This window comes from Moschus berezovskii, chromosome 19 (genome assembly GCF_049115385.1).
Source record: "Moschus berezovskii isolate FMDL1 chromosome 19, NW_MosBer_1.0, whole genome shotgun sequence".
In the NCBI taxonomy this organism is placed as follows: Eukaryota; Metazoa; Chordata; class Mammalia; order Artiodactyla; family Moschidae; genus Moschus; species Moschus berezovskii.
In genome coordinates, this window is record NC_142478.1 from 47,130,530 (window position 1) to 47,157,371 (window position 26,842).

Genomic DNA, 26,842 nt, shown 5'->3' on the forward strand with positions numbered 1-26,842 from the left:
AGGTGAGGGTAGGTGTGGGTGAACCTTCTTATATATGTCTCTTTTTTCTTGAAAGTTATGCTCTTGGAATGGCTCAGCTCTAAGTATCCTATGCTTGCTTAAAAAATTATTTATTTCTGGCTGCGCTGCATCTTTGTTGCTGCTTGAACTTTTCTCTAGTTGCAGCAAGTGGGGGCTACTCTCTAGTTGTGATGTATGGGCTTCTCACTTCAGTAGCTTCTCTCATTGTGGTTCCCAGGGTCTCTCACACAGGCTCGATAGTTGTGACACACAGGTTTTACTCCGTGGCAGGTGGAATCTTCCAGGATCAGGGATCAAACCCATGGTTCCTGCATTGTCAGGCAGACTCTTTACCACTAAGAAACCAGGGAAGCCCTATCCTTCTCTTTTAAAACTCAGAGGATTAGGGGAGTCCCTAGATTAGTTTGTAAAAGAAACAGACCAGTTTCCTCTGTACAGAACCCAGGTCCCACGCAGGTGAGCTAAGCTCTGGGCAGAGTATGAACTCGTACCATCACTACCAACTGCTTTTTCTCTGGGACAAGTGTATCCGCATCATGACAGGTTGGAAAGCAGTGTGAGTTCAGACTGTTTGGAATACCTCTTTGGCAAGGAAACTAGAGTTTACTGTTCCTAATGATCACACTCACACATATTAATTCATCAAACTGTTTACTCAGTATATATATATACACATATATATGGGTACAGATGTTTTCCTTTCAAATGCAGCACTGAGGAAGTGCCAGCAGCAGGTATGATTTGACACAGCCATGCGCCCTGATCTCTGGATGCCCCAAATCAGGGCAGAGCCTGCTCCTCAACAAGGGGAAGCAGCCTGGCTTCATCATCAACCACTGACCCCACCCTCACACCAGAGCACACGGTCCTGACTGTACACATCACCATCACTGGATGTACTCTGCTTTCTATTAGTCTGTTATACCCAGGAGGACAAAAATATATGATTTGCTTTTGCGCTGAGCTGTCTGGTGATGTCATGGTTTGGAGAAACATCCACACCACTTTGGATGGCTGCAGTGCTGGTATCTCTGGTTTCATTGTTCCCTTCACATGGTCTCTAACAAGCATGCGAAAGTTAATCCACTTTGCACATCTTTTTGTGAGTTTGAGCTTGATGTGTTTTTTAATGAACAATTTAAATTACAGTAGTGCTTTAATTGAGACCCTCAATTTACAAATGTCACCTCATTTGTGTTTCTCTCTCCTTTTCATCTCATCAGTGACTGCTTCACAGCCACATTATCTTTGCTGGGCACCTTTAATGATTTGGGGGCTTCCCAGGTGGCTCAGGTGTAAAGAATCCACCTGCCAATGCAGGAGACATGGGTTTTATCCCTGTGTCAGGAAGATGCCCTGGAGGAGGAAATGGAAACCTACTCCAGTATTCTTGCCTGGATAATCCCATGAACAGAAGGGCCTAGAGGGCTACAGTCTGTGGGGTCACAAAGAGTTGGACATGACAGAGCAACTGAGCACACATGCACAAATATCTAAATAATGTAGATATTCAGGCATTAAATAAATTTGTTCCTAGTGTATTTCATCTTAGCATTTTTAAAGAGTCTTGATAACAAGATATCAAGAGTGCCTGGAAGAATTGTGTAATAACTGTGAAAAAAGCTACAAGGAGCCCACAGAGAAAATAAAGAATAATAAAATAGCATCACCAAATCTGCAGACTTGGCCCTGGAACAAATCTACTACTTACCAAGGTAACTTGATACGGAGATTGAGCTTGCAGTGTTGGGAGGAATCCATCCCATGTGGAAGAAAAGCATACTTTAACTTACATTTCATTCTTTTGAGCTAATCATGACATATCAAGGTCGCACTGCCTGCTTCTAAGTTATAAACAGACATCAGGAGACAAACAGAATTTTCTAAGATAATCAGAGTGAGAAGGGCTTTTCCCTCCACTATGTGGCCAATAAGGGGTCAGAGGAGAATCTCAATGGGGGAAACCATTCACTATCATAAACAGATCACAGAGCACTATTACAGACATGCCGTTTGTGTGCAGTAGGAGAGAATGACTGGGTGCAAAAGGATATCTGATAAATGACAGGGAGAGTGCTACACTGGGTCTATGCTGGCCTCTTTAACAGTCTACTTAAGCCTAACTTATGCTTCATGTAGGGCTTACCAAGTGGCTCAGTGATAAAGAATCCATCTGCCTATGCAGATGCTGGTTCAATCCTTGGGTTGGTAAGATCCTCTGGAAAAGAAAATGGCAACCCACTCCAGTTTTCTTGCCTGGGAAATCCCTTAGACAGAGGAGCCTGGGGGGGCTACAATCCATGGGGTCACAAAGAGTCAGACACACCTGAGCGTGCACACACACATACATACACACACACACACACACACACACACGAATCTATGCCTGAAGAACCTCTGTTTTAATCTTAGAAAAGTTGATTTTCAATCTGGCATGGTGTCTGTGATGGAATCTAGTATGGAGCTTTTGAAGAGGTTCTCTGGGGGGTGATTCTGAATCCTGAAATGGAAATCGTGTGTACAGATGACAGACTATGTGAATTACACGTAATAAAAAAAAGCCAAATATGGAATAAGAGTATTTTAATTGCACAGCACAAGTTTTTAAAATAGAGTACAGGGAAGTACAGTACATCAATCCTTTCTTTATTCACTCAGTAATGGGTTACCTTTTTCTTGTCCATACATATTTACCAAAAATAATAATGCTTTCTTATAAGGTCAACCAACCCAGAGGTAGCACAAAGACCTCATGATGTTTCAGTCTATTGCTGCAAGACCACCAGCATATGGAGCAGATGGTAACAGTCTCCAGAGTCATTTATGTTTGCAGTAAAACAAAACATAACACACAAAGAATTTATAATTTTTACTGAATTATTAAAACACAAAGAGAAAATACTGATCCTGAGTGTGAGAAATCTCAACAGATGTCAGCCTATGCCCCATGGACCAGTAACTGATATCCAAAATTTGGTCAAACGTTCATCATTTGCAACAAACGTTATACTCAAAATTATTAACTCAAGAATATTTAATAAACAGACTATTTACAGAATTGTGTCCAGAATTAAGAAAATCAACCAGGGATGGTGAAGCCCCCAGAAGCAGTTAACACCCTTGTGTCTGATGAGTAGGGGGAGGGTCTGTGGTGAACATGGGAGCTTCAGGCACATGGACAGGCACCCCCAGATGTGCGCCAACAGGAGAGAGGCAGAGGTGACACACACCTCGCCTGTCCAAACCTAAGCAGAAATCCTAGGAAGCAGTGCACTCCCTCTGGGCATACAGAGAAAGGAAGAAAATGGTGTGGACATGGAAAACACTCAGAACATGAGCACATGTACAGATCCACAACACAGACATTTTTCATCATGTAGCTGTTATAGATACAAGTCATCACACATCTCTGACTCAGACAACACAAGTCTCTTCAACTATCTTTATAGATTCATACTTAATGTATTACTGTAGCACTTTACTTCTAAGTAGATCTTAACCCAAAGTATGCTGTCATCACTCTGGTTTAAAGCAGTTCATTACCCTTTTAAAGGATTTTAAAATAAAGAAAAAAATCTTTCATATTCACCCATGCAATCACCATTTCCAGAAACTTTCATTTCCAGAGTGGTGTTCTCCTGCTGTCCCCAAACTTCCTTCAATGTCTCCTGAAGGCAGGAACTCTCTCTGATTTTGCTTTTTTGAAGTCTTTTTGCTTTCATTTTTGAAAGATGTTTTTGACAGGCAATTGAACTCCAGGCTATGGGGCAGGGGAAGTTATTTATTTTCTTTTGTAACTTAAAAGTGTCACTCTGCTATCCTATAGTTTGCATAGTTTCTGACCAGAAGTACATCGTTATTCTTTGCTCTATCGTTGTGTCTTGTCCTTTTTTTCTCAAGGCATTTTACAATTGTTCAATTAAAAAAAATTTTTTTTTGACCGGACCACACGTCATGGGGGATCTCAGTTTCCAACAAGGGACTGAACCTTCACTCCCTGAATTGGAAGGCAGACTTCTAGCCACTGGGCCACCAGTGGGAATTGTTGGGAACTCCCAACAACTGTTCTCTTTAACTCCAGTTTTCATCAACTGACTGTGATGTCCATTGGCATATTTATGTTTCTTCTGTGTTGGGTTCTTTGAACTTCTTGAATATGTGCGTTTATACTTTTCATCATATGTGGGTATTTTTCAGCCATCATTTATTCAAATCCCTTTTCTGCCCCCTCTCATTTCTCTCCTCTAGACCTTCCATGACATGTATATTACACCACTGTAACTAATTTCCTGTCCTCCTTTCCCCCCACCCACAGTGTCTTTCTCTGTGTATATCATTTGACAATTCTCATTCTTACTCTTCAAATTCATTGATTTCTTTCCTTCTTCTATGCCTAATATGTTCTTAATTCCATTTGGGTTTTTTTATTTTTTATTTTTCAGAGTTGTTTTCAACCTGAGAAGTTCCATTTGAGCTTTTAAAAGTGTATCTTACACTTTGGGTTTCATCAAATTCATGTTTTCTTATACTTTATACTTACAATAGCTATTTGAATATATTTGCCTACTAGTTCCCATCAATTCAGTCTTTCCTCTTTCTATTGACTGATTTTTCTTGTAGTTACAAGTCATATGTTCCTGCCTCTTGGTGTGCCATGTAAGTTTCTGGATGTCAGACACTGTGGTTCCAGAGTAGCTTTTAATCTAGGTTAAGTGACTCTCCACCCTCCCCAAGACAACACTGTTCTGGGAACTCCCCTTGATGCCCTTGTGCAAAAAGCTGCCTCCAAGTGGCTGGTGGGAACATAAACTGTCTCAGCCTGTGCTAAGCTCCAGGGCTTGTTCAGCTCCCTGCTGCCCAGCTGCTCTCAGAGTCTCAGTTTTCTTCCACACACATGCATTAAGGACTAAAGCCAAATACTCAAGAGGGACTCACTGAGGATTTATGCAGCCCCCTCTCTGGGAACCTTCTTCTTACCCAGCACCCTTCACCTGCAAATTCTAGCTACGGACACTCCTCAAATGCCAACTCAGAAACCCTCTTCAGTTCAGCAAGACCGTGTTCATTCAACTCCCTGACCTGCAGCCTTGACAATGCCCCCAGGAAGTAGGCTGGGCAGTCGTGGGGCTGTCCTCACTTTGTCCACCTCCTGCCACGTGACATATGTCTAAAAACCACTATTTCATAAATGGTAGTTTCTAGCTGTTTAAAGCAGGAGAGTTTATGTGGTTCTTATTATACCACCCTAGCAGAAAGCAGAAGTCTTCACACTTCAAACACAGCTACCACTTTAAAATGTCTATTTTCTTACAATAATTTATATACAGTAAACACAACCTCCTTAAAGAATTATTTCAACAGGAATCATGCTTATCAAATTCTTCAAAGTACTAGAACTACTCCTCTGCATGAGACCTCTAATATATAATACTAAGTTACTTCCTTTGGGTATGTATTCTCTAGTGCACTCTGAGCTACCATTTCCCAATGAAATTTTCACTCGTTACAACAATTGAGTTTTTCTCCTGTTTAAGTCTTCTAAAATTTAATAGCCTGGCACTTTTGACTGAAAGGCCTATACTTATCACAATACTGATAAGAGTTCCACACTGAGGAGCCATCAATATATCACAAGTTGTGTTTCCTGGGAGAAGACTTTCCTATATCATCTACTTAACAAAAAAAAAAAAGATTCTTTTTCTAAACTCTATGTGGTGAGACAGTCACTGCAGTGACAGAGTTTCTCTCCCATACATGTCCTTGGAGTGTCAGGGGCCTGACATCTGATGGCAGACTCCACACACTCACCACACTCACCCCATGTCTACAGCATATGACTTCTCTGATGAATCAGGAGCTGCGCCTTCCTGTGAAAGACAGTCCCACATTCACTGCATCCATAGTACTTATCCCCTGTATGGATCCTCTGATGCCTCATAAGGTGTGACTTCCTAGTGAAAGACTTCCCACATTCCTCACATTTATAGGGTCTCTCTCCTGTATGAACTCTCTGATGTATAATGAGCTGTGCCTTCTCAAAGAAAGCTTTTGCACAGTCATTGCATCCATAGGTCTTCTCTCCTGTATGATTTCTCTGATGTTTAATGAGCTGTACTTTCTGAACAAATGCCTTTCCACATTCACTGCATTCATAGGGTTTCTCCCCTGTATGAATTCTCTGATGCCTAAGAAGCTGTGGCTTCCAGGCAAAAGCTTTCCTACACTCACCACATTCGAAGGGTTTTTCTCCAGTATGGGTTCTCTGATGGTGAATGAGACTTGACTTCTCACTAAAGGTTTTCCCACATTCACTGCATTCATAAGGTTTCTCCCCTGTATGTGTCCTCTGATGGGACACCAGGCTGGACTTCTGGGTGAAGGCTTTCCCACAGGCACTACATTCGTAAGGTTTCTCTCCAGTGTGAGTTCTTTGATGGGTCAGGAGCTGTGACTTTCCAAAGAAGGTTTTTCCACATTCAACACATCCATAGGGTTTTTCTCCTAAATGAACCTTTTGATGTTTAATTAGTTCTGACTTCTTAAAGAAGGCTTCCTCACAATTACTGCACTGATAGTTCTTCTCTCCCGTATGAGTCATTTGATGTTTAACAAGTTGTGGTTTTCTGATGAAGGCTTCACCACATTCACTGCATTCATAGGGTTTCTCTCCTGTATGGATCCTCTGATGCCTAATGAGGAGTGAGTTCCTGCTGAAGGCTTTTTTACACTCACTGCATGCATATGGCTTCTTCCCCGTATGAACCCTCTGATGAGTAATAAGCTGTGACTTCCAAAAGAAGGCTTTTCCACAATCACTACATCTGTAGGGCTTCTCGCCTGTGTGTGTCCTCTGATGTGTAATGAGCTTTAATTTCTGGGAGAAGACTTTCCCACAGTCACTGCAGCCATAGGGCTTCTCTATCGTATGGGTTGTCTGATGTCTTTTAAGCTGTGACTTCCTGCTGAAGGCTTTCCCACAGTCACTGCAGCCATAGGGCTTCTCTCCTGTGTGAGTTCTCTGATGTAAAATGAGCAGTGACTTCCTACTGAAAGCTTTCTGACATTCCCCACACCCATATGGTTTTTCTCCTGAATGAGTCCTTTGATGAATAGTAAGCAATGACTTCTGGGAGAAAGCTTTCCCACAGTCCCGGCATCCATAGGGCTTCTCTCCTGTATGAGTTCTTTGATGTATAATAAGCTGTGACTTTTTATTAAAAACCTTGCCACATTCCATGCACAAACAGACTCCTGTATGTGGTATATAACTCATAATGAGTCCTGGCTCTTTACTGATGACTTTTCTACATGTATTGCCATCAGAGTATTTTATTCCACCATAAGTTCTGGCAGGTTTAATACAAACTAATAATTTCCTATTAAGCTCATCAAGTTTCTTTCTTTCACAGTTACTTTTTGGAATAAGAAAATCAAAAGGATGTTTCAGACTTTTTTCACCTGTGCCACATTTATGGGATCTCATTCCTAAATGATCAAAGTTAATGCCTAAATGAAACATTCTCTCAAAGATGTCATATTCATGGCCTCTCTCCAAACTTTTAAGCTTGTCTTGATTATCCTGGTGCCACATTTTGAGATTATTATCTAGCCAGACTTTTTCTAAAAAGGAAAAAATGAACCATACTGTGTAAATTTCCCTAATCATTAAGCTTATTGAACAAATCTTCAGAAATGGAGCATAAGAGCCCAGTTCATAAAAAAAAATTCTCCCACATACAATATCTACTTATTAGGCTTTGAACGTTTTAATAGAAATGAAAACAGATTTTGAAATTACAAATGTTCATAAACACAAAGTTTAAAATAAGGAAAGATGAAATATATTCAAGTGATCATGATGAGATAAAAAAAAGACAAGCAATTTCTAATCAAACACTGTACTCACTCCACAATAACCTACTGATTATCTTCTATATACCCAGACATTATTAACAGAAATCAGAAAAAGGCAAGTAGGTACTCCCATGAGAGAAGACTGAGTACTTCGGAGTATCACAGTATCACAAGTACTGAATATCACAGTACAGAGAAGAGCAAGATTAATAGTGCTGAATGTCACACAGGAAGAAACACTGAATACAATGACAGCAAACACAGGATATCAACTTTCATGTCTGAAAGGTGAGATATGTTAATTTTCTGTACTATCAGTACATTCAAAAAGCATCCTCATTCAAAATCATCACGCAAATCACTGATATCTGTAGTTTCACCATCATGAGAGGTACTTTTTTGGAATTATCTAAGAGTTCTCCAGAGCTCAGCATCAACACCTTTATTAAGGTTTCTGATACTTTAATTGAATCGTCATCTATATACTGAATCTGTATATGATGTAAATTACTCGAAACCACAAGTATGCTTTGCATAACATTAGGACAGTTTTCTTTTTTACCCTGTAAGTAGTTATCTGTGATCTCCCTTAATGATCTTTTAAGCTTGTTTACTTTATGATATTCTTTACTAGGAATTGTGAGATAATACTCCCAAGATGAAAAAAATACGGCAAGATCTCAAATATAAAGCACTCACTCACTCCTTTTTTGTAGGATAATTTATCTGGGGAGGGAAAAAGCCTCATCTAACAACTCTCAGATATATCAGAATTTCAGAGGAAGAGCTAACTAGAGCTGTGGATATGGAGGAGGAAAAAAAAAAGATTCAACGTTTTGAGCTGTAGTGAGTACAAGATAATAACACTGTTCATGGGCATTTTAAAGACTAGAGAGGGAAGTTAGATACCACTTATATAAGCTTCTCATATAAGAGTGAGACACTTATATGTCCCACAGACATATAAGTGTGAGATACTCTTTAAGAGTTTATAAAAAATTGTTTCATGAAATCTAAGAGTAAAAAAAAATAAATTTTAATTCAAATCAAGGAATAAGATTAAGATATATATCCAAATTAATAAGTTAAAGGATATAAAACCATACTGAGGTTAAACTGTACCAAAAAAATATTAAAGAAATTTTTAAAAAATCTTGGCACTTTGGCAAACACATAGACCATGTTTTACTAGTATCATCCTTGGTAGGTGTACAGGTCTGTTTCCCCATGTCTCTGTTTCCACTACACTCTGATCCATTCAGCCTTCATTTCATCCTATTTTTCAGTTGATATTCCCACTTACAGGCTCATGCCCTCCCAATTCGAGTCTTCACAAAGCAATCTTTAGAAAATGTACTCTGACCTTTTGCTTAAACCTCTTGCTTAAAAACCTTTGATAAATCTGGGCTTTTAACACAGCATACACACCCCTGCATGCCTGGCTCCTTCCAGCCCTCAACTTCCTCTCACAACACTGGGCTCCTCCCTGCCCAGCTTCCAGTATGCCTATTTCATACCATTTTAAGGGCACACTAACAAATACCCTGTTTATTCTCTTCATAGCTCTTATCAGATAGGTAATCATCTTACTTCTGTCTCTCCCACCGGAATGTAATGAAGGTAGGGAACAGGTTTGAGTTTTTCACTGATATACTCCCACTACATAGCACAAAACAAGCCCTCAGTACAACCCTACTCACTTATCATTAAACTTCTAAAGCAATTCCTTTCTATATAGTTAATCCTGATAATTAACTTTGCATTTTGACACAAATGCATTACGTTCAAACAATGAATTATTTTGTATTATCTTCTAAATTAAAATTCCCTGGTCCTGCAATGTTATTTCATGACTCATACTTTATCTCAACTCCTCTCATTTCACAAAATAGCAGTGGTTCTAAATTAACAGAGGAACATAAAGTCTATCTTGACAGCTTTTCCAAACTACGCATACCCAGTCCTAATTATCCATGTGAATGGTGCCCAGACATCTGTAATTTGAAGTATTTTCCAAATAAGCTGAAACACTTACTTAGATGAAAACCTTTGTACTAAAGAAATTATTTGATAAATAAGACAGATCCTGCTTTACCTGGCCTCACAACAACCAATTAATGAAATATTTAGTAATTACACAGCATAAATGTCATAGAGAACAGAGAATAATAAGTTAGTTACCATCTTTCTATGTAGGAAAAAAACCTCAAGACCTAATTAGTTAAGAAATTACAGATAATGTGCGATCAGGCCCAGGTTCCTACAATACTGCTCAGTAGGTAGAGATTTCAGAAAAGGCTGGGAGTCAAGAAACACTGCGGAAGTGAAAAAATAAAGCTTAAAGAGGGGGAGGGTATTTAATTGAAAAAGTGTGCACAAAAGCCCACATGCAGACAAACATGTGAAAGACACAAGGAAGGAATTACTTCAACTGGAGTCAACTGTGACCTCTGGGCACAGGAGAAAAACTGCACAGATAAGATGCTGCCATACTGTGAGGGTCCTCAACTCAAATGGAGGTAAAATATCACACAGCAAGTCTTAAACCCCCAAAGACTATTTGAAGGGATAAACAAGAAGCTTTAGAAGGCACCAGAAAGATGCTCTGGATGCTGACCCTGAAGTTCTCATCTGCAAGAAGGCAGGAAGAATGCTTCTAGGCATTAGATTTCTATCCTCTGTCCATGAACTCACCATCTACTCTATGTGGGTTTGAAACAGAAATTTGATAAATTAGAGAGAGAAAATAAAAATAATAAAGGAAATTCAAAGGTAACAGCATCACCTAATACAGGAAAAAATTATGGATTCTTAAAGAGGAGAAAAGAAGCCTACCTCTGCAGGTGGGACTGGGGCAGGAGAGAAAAAGTCAACTGGGGAAACTCAAAGAAGGGTCTGATCAAGAATGCAAGGTCCCACTAGAGGCACACTTCATCACCAGCTCCACCAAAGGGGACACATCTTGATGTGGAGACCAGGACACAGAGTCCTGAGTCAACTCCAAAGATGGAGAAGCTTTAACCGGAGTTTTACAAATAACATTTCTAAAGTACCAACCTATATCAAAACCTGAGATTTAATTTTCACTGTCTGCCAGTAAGCTGATTATTTCTCACCTGAGAAGTTTTGACTTAGGATTTCTTCATCTAATAACCATGGCTTTTCTTGCTCCAGCTTGAAGACCGTCTCAGGTTTGATAACTTGATAACCTGTCAATCGGAAACACAGACAGTCCCAATTGCTTGGGCTGAGGGGACTCTTAAATATGAAGACTATTTCACCTCAGAGGCTATAAAACAAAGCAAGCAAATAAAAACCTTTCACTTGGGTGTGAAAATCAAAGACTCTTTGACATCTGAAACTTAAACCCAAAGTCAGTAATATCTTAGAGGTATGTGCATATCCAGTTACCAGGTATGCACTGTACTACATGAGAATGTTCTTACCCAATAAAACTAGATTGCTATAGTTCTCCAACATCACGTCTCTGTACAAGGTCTTCTGAGTAGGATTAAGCAGCTGCCACTCCTCCAATGTGAAATTCACAGCCACATCTTCAAACGATATCTAAAAAAGCATAATCCCTGTTAAATCTGAAGTCATTCTCTTTGCTGAATGTAGGCTTTCTTTTCTACAGCAACAGGTGGCCTGAAAGCTGGACCCATGATCTCCAGCTCCTGTAATTGTACTTTTGTTTAATCCTCACTGCCCCACGTCCTGAATATGGGCTGGATTTATCAACTCACTTCCACTGAATGGAATAGAGTAGAAGTAAGGGATCTCCCTTCCAAGACCAGGTTATAAGAGAACGTGACTTCTACCTTGGGAACCCTCTCCTGCTCTCTTTGGGGAAGTCCAAGGGCCATATGGTAAGGCAGCTCTGTGGACAAGCCTACATGGCAAGGACCAGAGGTCTGCCAACACCCATGTGAGTGAGCTTAGAGGTCTGCCAACACCCATGTGAGTCACCTTCATACCACAGCCCTTCTCAACATTTTGAAGACAGGGTCATGTGAGATTCTCCACTAGAACCAAATGGGTGAGCCACTGGCAGACTTTTAACACAGAAACTGAGATAAATATTTAAACTTCAGCCATTGAGATTTGGGATAATTTTCTCTACACAGTAAAATGATATCCTAATCTTGCATTATTATACTTTGAGACAAAAACAAAAGAGTTATTAAAATATTCATCATTATGAATTCATAAACTTATCCACCCATCTACCCATAGGATAAGAAGTTGGAATAGGCTGTCTTTAAACAAGCAGTGTTTCTCAAAGAAGGTGCCACTGGGATTTGGGAACAATTCTTAGCTGAGCAAGAGCTTCCCTGAGAGCTCAGTGGGTAAAGAATCTGCCTGCAATGCAGGAGACACAGTAGATGTGGGTTTGATCCCTGGGTCAAGAAGATTACCTGGAGAAGGAAATGGCAACCCACTCCAGTGGACAGAGGAGCCTGGTGGGCTACAGTCCATGGGGTCACAAAGAGCTGGACAAGACTGGGCAACTAAACCACTTAGCTGAGCACGTCTGCCCCATGCGGTGCAAGGCCTAAGTGACAGGAATGGTTCTCAGTCACTGTCAGAACCAAAACCACATCTACCTTTCTAGAACACTCTCCTCCCTTTGAGCACTTCTGGTCTGAAGTAGGAACTAGCTATCCTTTAGAATGCATGTTTTTTCCAGCAATTAAGGGGCCTGGAACTATGAGAGGTGCTAGAAATATAAAGATGAGTAGAAAAACATCATATTCTCCTATACTTTTCAGTCTTTTCTGGCCAGAGGCAATAAGGCATTACAGAGGCCATGATACAAGTACATTCACGGTATGGGGATAAAAGGCAAAAGAACCAGAATATCCAAAACAATTTGGAAACAGAATAGCAACATTGCAGGACTCACATTACCTGGTTTCAGGACTTTCTATAAATGCACACGATTACAAGGTGGTATCAGTAAGAGGTTACAGATGTAGGTGACCAGAAAAGAATGGAAAGCCCAGAAGCGCACCCCCACAGGCAAGCTCTCTGGCTTTTGAGAGGTGCATATACAATTCCTTGGAGCAGGGAGTTTTCAGCACATGAGCTAAAGTAACAGGATACCCACAAGCAAAAGAACAAACCTTGATACACACTACACCTTACCAAAAAATCAACTCAAAAAGAATCACAGGGCTTCCCTAGTGGCTCAGTGATAAAGAATCTGCCTGCCAATGCAGGAGACACAGGTTCAATCCCTGATCCAGGAATATTTCACATGCCATGCGGCATCTAAGCCTGTGTGCCACAAATACAAAGCCTGTACTCCAGATCCCAGGAGCTGAACTTACTGAGCCTACGTGCTGAGACTACTGAAGTCTACAAGCCCTAGGGCTTGTACTCAGTAATAAGAGAAGCCACCGCAATGAGAGGCCCATGCACCGTAACTATAGAGTAGCCCTGACTTACCACAATTAGAAAAAAGCCTGCACAGCAACAAAGAACCAGCACAGCCCAAAACAAATAAACAGATTTTTTAAAAAAGGAAAACAGACCTAAACGTGAAATACAAAACAATGAAATTTCTAGAAGAAAACAAAGAGACAATCTGGGTGACTGGATCTGGCAATGAATTTTTAGATACAACACTGAATATACATGGTCTATTTACGAAATAATTAATGAAACTGAACTGTTTCAAAATTAGCATTTTTTTTTTCTCTATGAAAGGCACCGTTAAGAGAAAGAAAAGACAAGGCACACACTAGGTGAAAATAGTTGCAAATCACTTATCTGAGAAAGCATGTTAACGGGACTTAACAACACTAAAACTATAACATCATTTAAAAAATGGACAAAAGATATTACCACATGCTTCACCAAAAAAGATAAAAGATGGAAAATGTATGAAAAAAATGTTCAATATCATCTGTCAATAGGGAAATGCAAATTAAAACAATACTGAGTTGCTACTACATCCCTATCAGAATGGCTAAAATGAAAAAGTAACAAAACATAATTGACAAATGACAGGACGCAGAGCTATAGCAACTCTCGTTCACGCTGTGGGAACCCAGGGCAGGGACCCTGGACACTTTCATAGCTTCTCATAAAGTTGAACATAGACCTACCCAGCAAGACCATTTGTAGGTATTTACCCAAATAAACTGAAAACTTATGCTCACCCAAAAACTTATGTTCAAACTTATATGCAGATGAACACAGCCTATTAAGAACTGGAGGCAACCATCCTTCTGCACCGGTGAACAGAGAAGCAAACCAGTGTCTCCACACAGGGGACCTACTGTATGAAGCCATTCAGCAATGAAAGGGGACAAACGGGCTTCCCTCGTGGCTCAGTAGTAAGGAATCCATCTGCTAATGCAGGAGACACAGGTTCGATCCCTGATCCAGGAAGATCCCATATGCCAAGAAGCAATTAAGTCCGTGCACCACAACTATAGAGCCTGTACTCTAGAGCCTGGAAGCTGCAACTGCTGAAATCTGTGCACCTAGAGCCTGTGCTCTGCAACAGGAGAACCCACCACAATGAGAAGTCTTTGCACTGCAACTAGAGAGTAGCCCCCACCTTCCACAACTAGAGAAAAGCCTTGCAGCAACGAAGACCTAGCAGAGCTAAAAGAAAAAAAAAGAACTCTTCCCTGAAATCCATCAGGGAGTTTGCATCTTTTGAAAAAGGGACAAACTACTGAAGAATGAGCAAAAAAGTCAGTATGAAAGGTTATACACTCATGGTTACATTATCTAACATGCTGGCAAAGGCAAGACTATGGAAACAGAGAACAGATCAGTTATTGTCAGAGGTTAGGGATGCAGGAAGGTGACACCCAGGAGTCTTTTGGGAGAGAGAGAACTATTCTGAGTCCTGACTGTGAGGTTAATTACATGAATTTATACATGTTTTAAAATTCATATGAGAATTCTGGCTCAGAATTTTTCAGGCTTAACCACAAGTAATTACAAAGGCTCTACCTGACAGATCGTAGGGCAGGAAGTTGCCCTCCCACCCCAAACCCGACACCCAGCCTTAAGGGTGCCACCAGCTCCAAAGACAACTATCCTGGGCCCCATTATTGAGCGTGAAACTGGCACTGATGTAGTGCCTCTGTGCCCCTGCTGGCCTCCACCCCCAGCAAGATGGAGACTCTGGAGACTGCCACGGTCAGGGCTGGAACACAGAGGCATGTTGGGGACGCTGAGTCTCTAGCCTCTTGAGCTACGCTGACCCCATAGCAAGCTTCAAACCCATATAAAACAAGCCCCCCGTGGGGGTGACACATTTGGATGGAACCAAGTTCTGTTCCTACCAAGACTGATGTCAGCTGTGCGGATGCTCACCAAAGAGAGTCTGGAACTGCCCCGGTCCGAAGCAAGAGACATGCTCAATCCCTTCTGGATCCAGGTCAGGATGCTGTGGAGACCAACACTGTCCCAGGCTGGGGCCACATGCATGTGCTGCCATGTTGTCAGAAGGGGCCAAAACATTGAGGAAAGCTGCCCCACCTTACAGATGCTGGACAAGATGGAAAACACTGCCCAGGACAGGCTCCTGTGCCAGGATGTACTCAACAGGTGGATCTTGCTGGGCTTCTCATCCCATCCAAAGGGTTTCACTGGACCCTGACACTTTCTTGGGGTCTGGTCTGGCCATCCTCATGGGTTCCCCCAGTGCAAGTCACACTCTCAGGCTCCACCTGACCACATTTACTTCCTTTTTGGGTTTTGAATTCACTGCATCTGATCATAGCCCCAGATTTGCTGTGGGGTTCAGTGAGTGCCTTAACTAACAGTTTAAGGAGAGACTTAGGGGCTGACGGAAGAGGTCAAGGTAACCCCAGTCTGGAGCACAGAGCTCAGGAAGGCAGCCTGGGACCCAGTGCAGCAGCTCTCATGAAGGCCCTTCTCACTGTGCCAGATGCCTGGAAAGGCTGTCTGCAGTCACATTCCTCCTTTCACAATCACTGATACCTCAGACTCTGTGGGAGCCACTATGAGAACCTTCCACTCCCTACCACACCATCCTGAAGACTCAACAAGTGGGAGATCATGCAAAACCATTTTAATTTTTTAAAAAATTTTACATTATTTAAAAAATTTACGCCATGCTGTTCTGTATGTGGGATCTTAGTAGTTCCCTGACCAGGCATCAAACCTGTGCCCCCTACATTGGGAGCATTAAGTCTTAACCCCTGGACTACCAGGGAAGTGCCCATGTAAAAGTATCTTTAAATCTTTTAAAATCTCAGGAGTTTCTGCTAACCAATTCTTAAACAAGATTGCTCCAGTTAAATTACATAAAAATATCTGCCCCTCTGTGTAGGGACAAAGAGTCTTTTCAGACAGAGTCTGGATAAAAACAGAAGATGATTTCTTTTAAAGTTTTGATTATCAAATGGGACACACTGATGATAACAGAAAAAAGAAAATAAAGCCCAGCACCAGGAGAGGCACAGGGGAGGGAGAAGGATATTAATGATCTTTGTTTTTCAGACTTGCTCCTAGAGCTTTCCCTTCCTCCGGCGGGGGGGGCGGGGGGGGCGGGGGGGGAAACCAAGAAACAAAAGAAACGACTCCTGTGTTGCTCTGTCTGGATGCAGACTGACACCTTCCTGGCCTTCCTGTCCTGATGGGGCTGCTGGCCAGCAGCACAGGGTGGCCTTGGCCCCTGTACTTCCCAGACACCACAGCCTGGGTGCTGTTGGCACCCCATGAGGTGGGAGGTCCTGGACAAACAGTTTAGAACTAAGCATCCCAGGCAGTCCCTCACAAACCAAGGACTGAAATAAATTATTCAGACCAGGGTGATATCCTGGGAGGCCCACAGAAAGGCCCTGTTTAACCTCATTGCCTGATGAAAATGTATCCTGCTTGGGGACTCTGGGATTGCACTCCTGGTGTGTACCCCCAGCCATGGGATCCCCACTGTCTCAGCCCCGGCAGGCAGGCATTCCAGCCAGCTTCAACCTGCATCCAGGGCTGTGCTAAGTGAACCGCTGTCCTGTGCCAGATCACAAAAGACTCACAAAGCAACTCGAGAAGCCTCCTGATGGACTGAGACAAGCCTTCCTGATTCAGAAACAGCTGAGACCACCTGGGAGGCAGTCCCGATCACCCTGCTCCAGGGTCTTCCTCAGGGCCCTGTCTGTTGCTGCCCCAGGTTAACTCCCTGGTTCCTGTCTCAGTCCCTCCAAGTCTGACCTGCTCAGGTTCATGATGGGGGAGCCTGTTTCTCACTCAGGTCCTGAAAAAATCAAGCGGTGGAACGGAGGAGTCTGACTCCTGGTTAAAAACCTACATGTGAATCCTCAGGTATCACCACAGGTCACAAGGGGTTATCCCCAGGCCTCCTGGGTGATGCTGCCCCCACCTCCACCCCCAGACCTGAAGCACAACCTGTACTCTCCCCACAGACTCAAGGGGTGAGGGGTGTCCTATGTCTACCTGGAGCCTTTGGCACAGGCCTTTCTTGGGTACCTCGCTAAAATCCCCTTGTGGTGGTGAGGCAGAGTGGGATGGGGGGACAGGGAAGCTGAAGACACTGTCCCTACTCTGACCCAGTATCCTGTACTTTCCACTTCCACCTCCTCTTCCCCTCCTTCTAACCCACAAGTCCATAAACCTGCCAGAACCTTCTGTTCACGGCTCCCCGGGCAGTGAGGACAAGACACCTCCACAACTGTGCTGAGCTACCCACGCATGGGCAAGGCACCGCTGACTCCTCAGGAAAAGGTAACAGGAAGTTGGCACCTTCCTTGAAATCTGGTTCTCGCCTGTGCCATCACAGTGATTAGAGGCTTTGGTACCATCACCCTGGTGCTGCGGTTATCAGCAGCTCAGCCCTCTCAGCTCTGTTGAACTCCTGACTCAGAACACAGCAGGAACAGGGAAAAGCCTACAGTAGTTTAAACAACACAATTTTTAAAAGAAAGAAACGGAGGGAGGAAAAGAGCATGGAGGTTAGCTAGTTGGATAGGAATCGCTTTGAAGGGACACTGCAGTCCTAATTCTTGAGTCAACAAAGTCAGGAAGAGGGGGTGGGGAGGGATGAATTGAGAGTTTGGGGTTAGCAGATGCAAGCTATTATGTATATATAGGATAGATAAACCTCAAGGCCCTACTGAATAGCACAGGAAACTATATTCAATATCCTGTGATAAACCATAATGGAAAAGAATATGAAAAATATGTGTGTGTGTGTGTGTGTGCGTGCACATGTACTTCCCAGGTAGCACTGGGGGTAAAGTATCCACCTGCCAGTGCAGGAGATGTAAGAGACACAGTTTCGATCCCTGCATCAGGAAGATCCCCTGGAGGAGGGCATGGCAACCCACTCCAGCATTCTTGCCTGGAGAGTCCCATGGACGAAGGAGACTGGCAAGCAATAGTCCACAGGGTCACAACGAGTCAGACATGACTGAAGCAACTAGGCACACATACATACACACACACACACACACGTATATATAAATGTGTAACTGACTCACTTGAGTGTACAGAAGAAACTAACACAACACTGTAAATCACCAAAGCTAATACAGAAGCCACTCCACTTCTCCTCAACAAGAGAAGCTACAGCAATGAGAGACCCGTGCATCACAACTAGAGTGTAGCCCCCACTCTCCGAAACTAAAGAAAAGCCTGTGCAGCAATGAAGACCCAGCACAGACAAAAATAAATAAATAATTTTTTTTTTATGTATTGAAATTCCAACTGAGAGAATATTTATGGAGACCATTTGAAGGTTTTGTAATATCCAATTCTGCAAGATGATTCAGGTTTTCTTCCCTAAAAGCAGAACAGAAGTAGGGTGTGTGCCCAGGCCCGCTGCCCGCTCCCACGTTCTCCACCTACACTGAGGATGCCCACAAGGAATAGCCCTCGGAAATACATTCACCCATTCCAGGACGTCATTCACCATGCCATCTACATAAAGAGTTATCCAAGCATTTTCTTTACACGTAATCATCAGGAAATGTTTGCTTCTGCTAAGTCAGTAATGGTCTGCTTTCTGACAGAGGAAACCACGCAGCTATTCCTGCTCCTCTTTCTATGACGGCTTCTGGGGACACCTAAGGAAGCTTGCCGGAGAAGGCAATGGCAAGCCACTCCAGTACTCTTGCCTAGAAAATCCCATGGATGGAGCAGCCTGGTAGGCTGCAGTCTGTGGCGTCGCTAAGGGTCAGACATGACTGAACAACTTCACTTTCACTTTTCACTGTCACACATCAGAGAAGGAAATGGCAACCCACTCCAGTGTTCTTGCTTGGAGAATCCCAGGGACAGGGGAGCCTGGTGGGCTTCCATCTATGGGGTAACACAGAGTCGGACACGACTGAAGTGACTTAGTAGCAGCAGCAGCAAGGAAGCTTGCGGCTCAATTCCAACAGTGCAGAGCCTTACTTCTCACATGTCTGTGTCCCAACTTCAAGACTTTTGTATGATTCTGTGGTCCACCTTGTGTTTCTTTTGACCACCTTCCTTTCAAGGTTTACGTTTTCTCTGGCTGTAATTTAAATGTATTTAAACCTTTTCTGTTGGTTGTAGAAATTCCTGGAAGCCTCATCACATCCACAGATAAAATGACTGAAGGACAAACAACTTACCTGTGACTTGATCATCTTCCCCAGTCCTGGGAAATCTGCTCTCTCTGTGACTTCTCTCTGTCCTGATGCTCTGAACTTCTGGTCAAAGATGGGAATGCACCCCAAGTCCTGAGGCCTCTTCTTTCTTATCTCACACAAATCTTGTTCCTGAGACCCATGGCCTAGAGGTGCAATGCGAATCTTATTTGAGATGATGTCATTCATTTGGGGACCTCAATCTTGGTTCTCTATAACTGGTAACTCAGACGGGCTGTTTGCTAGCGCTAAGGAACAAGATAGAGAGTGAGCTACTGGCACATGTCAGTCGAGTCAACCACAGCTAGGCCAGGCCTGCAGCATACGTTGTGCTCTGCAACCCAGCTCCCACCTGGGAATGCCTGACGGGAGCCACCTGCCTTGTTGGTTCAACCAAAGGTCCCAGGGGAGCCTAACACCTCAAACCACTCTGCAGGAGCAGCAACAAAGTCTGGAAAGACAGTCCTGGCTCACTGACCCTGCAGCATCTTTTCCCGGGGGCACTTTAATGAAATGCCTGGCACAGGTGCTACAGAATAAAATGCAACTCATCTCCAGGCAGGACAGGGGACAGGAAAGGGCTTTTAGATCAAGATGAGAAGCAGCCTGGGGTGCTGGCCTTCTACTCCAAAATCAGTCTTGGAGCCAAAGGAAAGCTTAGATCAGAGGAACTAAAAGAAATGGCCAAAAGAAGGGGTGAGGCTTTAGGAATTACGTCAGGCCTCAGGGAGACTGACACTCGGGTGTGGGTCTGCAGCTGATCCACAGGGTTACAACCCAGAGTAGACGCCACAAGAAGAGAGGCCTAAAGGAACCTTTACCATCCTTTCTGTCTCACCTCAAGTTGGGTCAAACACTGCCTGCTCCTCCCTCAGAAACCAGCACGACAGCCCAGGCCATGGGTTTCCAAAGATGACAGGAGACAGATCAAAATCCCTGCTGAGTTTAGGCATCATAGAACTGGCAAGGCTCCCAGCTGCCTTCAGGCACATTTGCATCTCCCACTTTCCCATGTACCCCAGAGAAACTGCTCCACAGCCTGCTCCTTTCTAAGGTCTCTGATCCCTGCTCAGAAGAGCTGCTTGCAGAGGGGATGAGATGGGGCTATCCAGTGGTTCTGAGGTCCACACTGCTGGCCCTGGGGCCCCTTTCCTCCCCTCTGCTTCCAAGGCCTGGTCTCAGCCCTTCTCTAATGCAATAACTGGAGCAAGAGAGCAGACAGATAACACTTTTAGGGGGATCCAGCTCAGAGTCTGTGAGGGTGAACAAAAAGAAAAAGACTCCTCAGATCCCTATTTCAAGAGCATTTACTGTAGAAAATGTGTAATTACAAAATCTTTCTCTGCCCCTTTGGGATGTATGTAAATCTTTTTTAAAACTAAGTTTAACAACTCAACAATGTCTTTCTTATGGACCTGGGAGGTGTCTCTGAAATCATCCAGGAAGACACATCCCTATCTCTTGGTCTCTGGGAGGATAGCAGCCTGATTGGCCTGACTGTGGCACCCAGTTCCAAGCTGGAAAATTACCTCCCATCATAAAGACATGAGAAGTGTATTTTTCCTTTGGGTGAAGCCAAGTAGCTAATACAGTAGCCACTCCAACCAGCAGGTAAGTTTAGGATGAACTCTGTGTGACAAATGATCCCTTGAGACTGTGTTGCAGGTCTGTCTAGCAGGTTGTACCTGCCTGGCTACAGAAAAGAACACCATCTCTTCCTATCTCTTGTAATATTTTTAGCAGATTGTCTAAAGTGGGCATCACATTCTAGTTTTATTTTTATTCAATAATAAAACTATTATTTCTCTTCTATTTTTGTGAAGAAGTTTTCTGGATTGGTTTGTTAAACTATATCCACAAAGAGTCAAATAACCATATAAATAAATACAACCACTACTTTAAGAACTTTTAAAAGATCACAACTGTAAAACAGAGATCACCTTAGGCAGAATTATCGGAACAGATGGACCAACAGTTAAAATCAGCATGATCACAAATACTACATCTTCATGCACACAAATACTTACACTTTCAATTTCTCCACCGCTCATGAGCCAGGTCACTGACATCAGCCAGACACCGGATCAGAGTCAAGGACACCACAGGGGCAGGGGCACACAGGGATGTGACTTCCTTCATGAGGGTACACCTGAAAGGAAGTGTCCAAAAACACAGTTCCTGTAAACCTGGGGACACGAGGGACAAACCCCACCTCCCAACTGAGATCTGTCCAGTGCTGTGGTCCAAACCTGCGGTCTGGGAGTGACTGCTGGGTGCCCCTGAGCTGTTTGTGCTCCTGGCTTGGTCCCCACAGGCTGACAGGCTGCAAGGAAGACCGGACATGATGGATAATCAATGGACACTTTTTCAGAAAGTAAAATGAGCAAGAAGAGAATGTAATTCCTATAGGAGATCCAGAGCAGGAGCCTGTTGTTTTATTAAGAATGGCGGGAAGGGGAAGGAGAAATCCTGAGTGTCCCAGTTGAACAGAGAGAGATGTGTGGACTCGTCCTCCACAAATGAGGGCAGAAAGTTATGCCTGGGTGTCAGCATCCTGCCAGGTTTTTCTCCAGGGCCACTAACAAGAGTGGAGAGAAGACTGGCCCCTTCCAGGCCCTTCCTGCCACCCTCAGGGTTGGGCTGAGGGCTGGAATCAGACAAAGGAAGTCTGCTTTCATCACCACCTGCTTAGGAGCCCAAAACTGCTCAGTCGGCAAGGGAAAGAGAAAGGAAATCCAGGAACACTGCTCAATGCCAGCCAGACCACAGACCAGCTCCCAATATCATCGACTGAGGGCCTTGAGAGAATCAAGAGAAGGCACAGGCCAGGGAGGGAGGGCAGGTCCCAGTGTGGACCAGGTGCGGAGAGGACCTGCAGTGAGTCAAGAACCAGCCAGGCTGGGAAGACAGACTGGATTTTGAATTTTGACTAAAACAGTGGTAGAGGGCAGAGCAAGGGCATCCGGGGCAGGAAGAACTCCTACTGGTGGGAAGGGAGAGTAATGCCATGTGTTTTGCCCATGTGTGGGTGCAGCAGACACAAAGATCAACGTCACCGTCAATGAGACTGGACTCTCCTCAGTCCAGTATGAAAAGCGTGGTGCTCAAGAACAGGTCTCTCAAGAAAAACTTCCTGGGAGAGCAGAGAGTGACACCCAAGGGAAAAGCACCTCCTCCTGGGACATGCAGGGAGCTCCTTGGGGCTCCTGGGCAAGGGCAGGTCCCAGTGGTCTAGGAGGCTAAGGGAAGAGACTCCAGAGTCAATGCTTTCCAAACCTGGAGTCCTTGAGATGCAGGCCCACCTGCCCTAGAAGCATCTGTCTCATTTGGACCCCTCTGGGGTTGATGCACAGGAGCCCTCATGCAGCTTCTCTAGAAAAGGGGACGTGCTGACTGCACTAACACCCAAAACAGTCACTCTGTTTCTCTCCCAGGATCCAACCTACTCCTACATTCTACTCTCACATCCACATCAGATCTCTCTCTCTCTCACACACTCATGCTCACACTCTCTCACACACACACACACATCAGTGCACTCACAGTCTCATTTAAGGCCCAGGAAAGCAACAATTTGTTAAGGGTCTCTTACTACTGGGCCCTGATATGGACACATGGGAGAGACCACGAAATAAGACAGATGATCCCTCCCCTCTCAGGTGGGAAATAAACATCAAAATAATTTCTGACTGTCAGACTGCTCAGAAAAAACTTCAAATGTGACAGGCAAGTGGGTGGATGGAGGATACTCCTTGGAGATGACTCTTAGCTGAGCCCTGAGGAGGTGGAGCCCCCTTTGGAAGGTCATAGGTCAACCATACCCATGAAGGTGCATGAGACACAAGTGGGAGGATTCAGGGTCAATGGGGTCACTGAGAATTCTTAAACAAGGAAACATTCAAGTAAAAGAAGCCATCACTCACCAACAAAGCCACACACGTGCTGGATGAGAGGGGCTAAAGAACAAAAGACAACATAGTTATTGAACAGAAGTCACAACCTCAGAGTCTTGCCTGAGCCCACACATGATCCATCCAAACCCCAAAACACCATGCTCACAGGCCCTGCAATTACCAACACCCACAGCCCCTCAAACATGGGTTCCAAAGACCACCTCAATCACACTAACTGACCACCCGAGAATTCCCCAGCCCCAATAACTGAACATACAACCACTGACCCCCACGTGTTCACCATCCCTCCAGGGTGTCTGGGCCATCAATCACACACACTGTGGGTCCCCAACACTCTTCTAGCAAAGCTCCCAATCACCAACCACCAGTGACAAAACCAATCCACAGAAGTATGTGAATCAGTGAATCCCAAATTCTCTCACCACAGCTCGACCCCCAATCAGACAGTACAGAACCCTTTGCTCCTGGTCACAGCAGGCTCTCCCTCACTCAGCCCTGCACATAGCCAAGGTATCCCAACAGACCCCTCAGTTGACTACAACCCCAGAGCCCTTTACCTCCGATTCCCACAGGTTTCTCAATGTCACCAAGAAACCCCATCACTGGCTCCTCCAAACCCCACTCAACAATCTCCAGTCTACTCGTTGACTAGAAACTGTCACTGGAATCTCACATGCTGAGTCCCAAAGGACACCTGCAGACCTCCCATCACTCCCTTCTATGGGTACCCACCCACTGACCTTCACAGGTGCCCCATCAGTGCTTGCACAGAGTCCCCTACATGCTTGCTATCTCCCATCACCACCTACCACCTAAACTAGCCCCCACCACTAAAGCCCCAGTGGTCCCCAGCCCATCATCACATAGGGCTGCCAGCCACTCACCCCCCTGATATCCACTCTCTAGTCCACCCTGTGCTCACCCACCACTTGCTGACACCCCCCACAGCTCATCACTCTGCAAGGGCCTCCAGCGCCACACAAACACCAACACCCCCAGCCCCTCCAACAATGCCAAATACCATCCCCGTTTTCCACTCACTCATAACCCCCAACAGGCCACCCATCAACTTAAGTGCAGACCCCCAACACTGATACACAGCCTCCAACCTGACGTCTCGGTCACCAGATCCCCAAACATGGACCCACACCACTCACCAGCCCAGGCCACCCTAGTCACGCCCCTCCACTGAAAAAGCTACCACTAAACTGTCAGGCCAAAACAAATGCAGGGCTTCCCTGGGGGGTCCAGTGGTTAAGAGTCTGTCTTGCAATTTAGGGGACACCAGCTCAATCCTTGGTCAGGGAAGATCCCACATGCCTCAGGGCAACTAAGCCCACACACCGCAACTAATGAAGCATGTCCTCTAGAGTCCAGGCTACACAACAAGACAAGCCACCACAGGAAAAGCCTGAGCACAACTGAAGAGCAGCTCCCACTCGCCACAACTAGAAAAAGCCTGCATGCAGCAACGAAGACCCAGCACTGCCAAAATAAATAAATTAATCTCACCACAACTAGTGAAAGCCTGCATGCAGCAATAAAGACCCAGCACAGCCAAAATAAATAAGTGAATCTTTTAAAAAATGAAGACTTGGCAAAGAAATATTTCACTCCAAGAATTTATTATCATGGGTGGTGCAGGGTGCTGAAGTAGGGCTGTGGCCCTGTGAGGTAGAAGCATCTCGGCAAGGTGTCAGGATGCTGGATCAAAGGACAGGGTGACCAGATGGCAGATGACAGGACATTTCACCAGAGGCTGGCCATTTCTCCGAGGGAGTTGGGGGGTGGGGGGGGTGCAGTGGTCAGGGATGTAAGGTTGCTCAAGCTGCAGTGCACCAAAGTTCAGGAAACTGCAGGAAGAAGAGAAGCTGAACCAAAGTTTGGTTAATAAGTGCTTTCATGGGTGAGGACAAACAGTTCAGCTAATCCTTGATGAGGTAAAGGATGAGAGGAGTTGGTATCATATTTATCCATGGACTTGTCACAGGTAAACAAGGGAGTCCTGTGGGGGGAACAGGGTTCTTTGCAAGAAGGTGTTTCCTTGAACCCTGGAGAGGGGGACACTTCTTAACCTTCCTGTTTTCCAGGAGCACAGGGAACAAAGTCTAACACTGCAGCAACCAACAGGCCTGTCAACGAAATCCTCATTTCAACCACTCGGAGCCCTCTAAACGCTGCCCAGACAGACCCCCCTCAAGGGCCTTACCATTCATCCCTTTGGGTCCAGTCCCCAATCCAAGGCACCCAAATCATGGATCACTAGAGCCTTAACTATTCCTACAAACCTTCAACTCACTTCCCCAGTGCACAATGACCCCATGCAGCCCTTCATTCACTCCATAGGGTGACCTCAGGGCTCCCTCTCTCCCAGCGCCTGCTGTCGCCACCCCCCAAGGCTAAACACTCCCCCCACAACCAAAAAAATCCTTCCCTCCACTGGTTTCACAACAATTCACCCCTCCCTAAACCCAAATTATTGATTTCCACAGACATCCCAATATCTCAACCCTCAAGTGACCCCCCAAATTAATCAGCTTCACGGTCTCCTGCAGTCCCTTCATCGCCCACCACCACCGGCGGCCTCGCCCGGACCCCCAAATCTCCCTCCAGACTCCCACACCACCGCCACCTACACCCAAACCTACAGACCCCAGTCCTCCAAACGCTGCCCCCCATCCCGCTCCCTCCCGCCTCCGCGCTGCTCGGCCACCTCTAGCCCATACCCCGCGCCCCGCTTCCCCTTGCCGCCCTATGCCCCTCCCCCACAGCCTCCCCACAACGTATCCCCGCACCTGGACCGGAATCGACGCCTGCGCAGCAGGACAGTCCTTCCGAGCCTCCCCCTACCGTACCCGGCTCCGGAGCTGGCTCGTACACACGCCGGCGTCGCCCCAAGCCGGTCCGCGCCGGGGTCACCACACAGCCCCAGTCGGACGCATAAGCCACCACCAGCCCGCAGTCCCGCCCCCGCCCCAGCCCCCGACACCCTTACCCCTCTGGTCCACAGCACCGAGGCGGACGCGGCTGGGCCTCGGAAGTGTCCACGCAGAACTACATTTCCCAGAGTCTCACTCGCTTTAGAACTACATTTCCCAGAGGGGCTTGCGGCGCGCCTCCCTGAGGGACAGGTGTGCGGTTTCCTGTTGCAAAACGCCTGTGGCTGTGCTGTTGGATACAGGGGCGCTTCCCTCATAATCTGCGCACCATCCTTTTCATTTTTGATCAAGCGTAAGTGCACGACTGAGCGACTGAACTGAACTGAAGTGTTAAGACGCTTCAGTCATATCTGACTCTGTGTGACCCCATGGTCTTTAGCCTACCAGACTCCTCCGTCCATGGAATTCTCCAGGCAAGAACACTGGAGTTGGTTGCCATTTCTTTCTCCAATGCATGAAAGTGAAAAGGGAAAGTGAAGTCGCTCAGTTGTGT

The 26,842-nt window shown here is 44.9% G+C and overlaps 1 protein-coding gene across 7 annotated transcripts; it reads right to left on the reverse strand.

The window, feature by feature from the left end:
• Window positions 1-1,160: 1,160 nt before the first annotated feature.
• Window positions 1,161-26,459, reverse strand: ZNF605 (zinc finger protein 605). 7 transcript variants are annotated; one of them, XM_055404577.2, is made up of 8 exons: window positions 26,406-26,459; window positions 23,420-23,452; window positions 21,746-21,819; window positions 21,524-21,645; window positions 19,482-19,642; window positions 11,322-11,442; window positions 10,992-11,084; window positions 1,161-7,641 (listed from the first exon to the last, which is right to left on the reverse strand). In XM_055404577.2, the coding sequence occupies exons 5-8, from the start codon at window positions 19,494-19,496 to the stop codon at window positions 5,846-5,848; spliced, it is 2,025 nt and encodes a 674-aa protein (XP_055260552.1). In that variant the 5' UTR covers window positions 19,497-19,642; window positions 21,524-21,645; window positions 21,746-21,819; window positions 23,420-23,452; window positions 26,406-26,459; the 3' UTR covers window positions 1,161-5,845. The 7 variants fall into 7 exon arrangements, with proteins under 7 accessions (XP_055260552.1, XP_055260553.1, XP_088684189.1 ...); XM_055404578.2 differs by lacking the exon at window positions 26,406-26,459 and adding an exon at window positions 26,266-26,346; XM_088828063.1 differs by lacking the exon at window positions 26,406-26,459 and adding an exon at window positions 26,206-26,240.
• Window positions 26,460-26,842: the final 383 nt, after the last annotated feature.

Coding starts and splice junctions, on each gene's coding strand:
- ZNF605 (XM_088828062.1), bottom strand. CDS start 19,685: ATGAATGACATCATCTCAAATAAGATTCGCATTGCACCTCTAGGCCAT. Junction 11,085..11,321: donor TAGCAATCTAGTTTTATTGG/GTAAGAACATTC, acceptor TCCGATTGACAG/GTTATCAAGTTATCAAACCT. Junction 7,642..10,991: donor CCTAAGTCAAAACTTCTCAG/GTGAGAAATAAT, acceptor TTTCCTTTTTAG/AAAAAGTCTGGCTAGATAAT.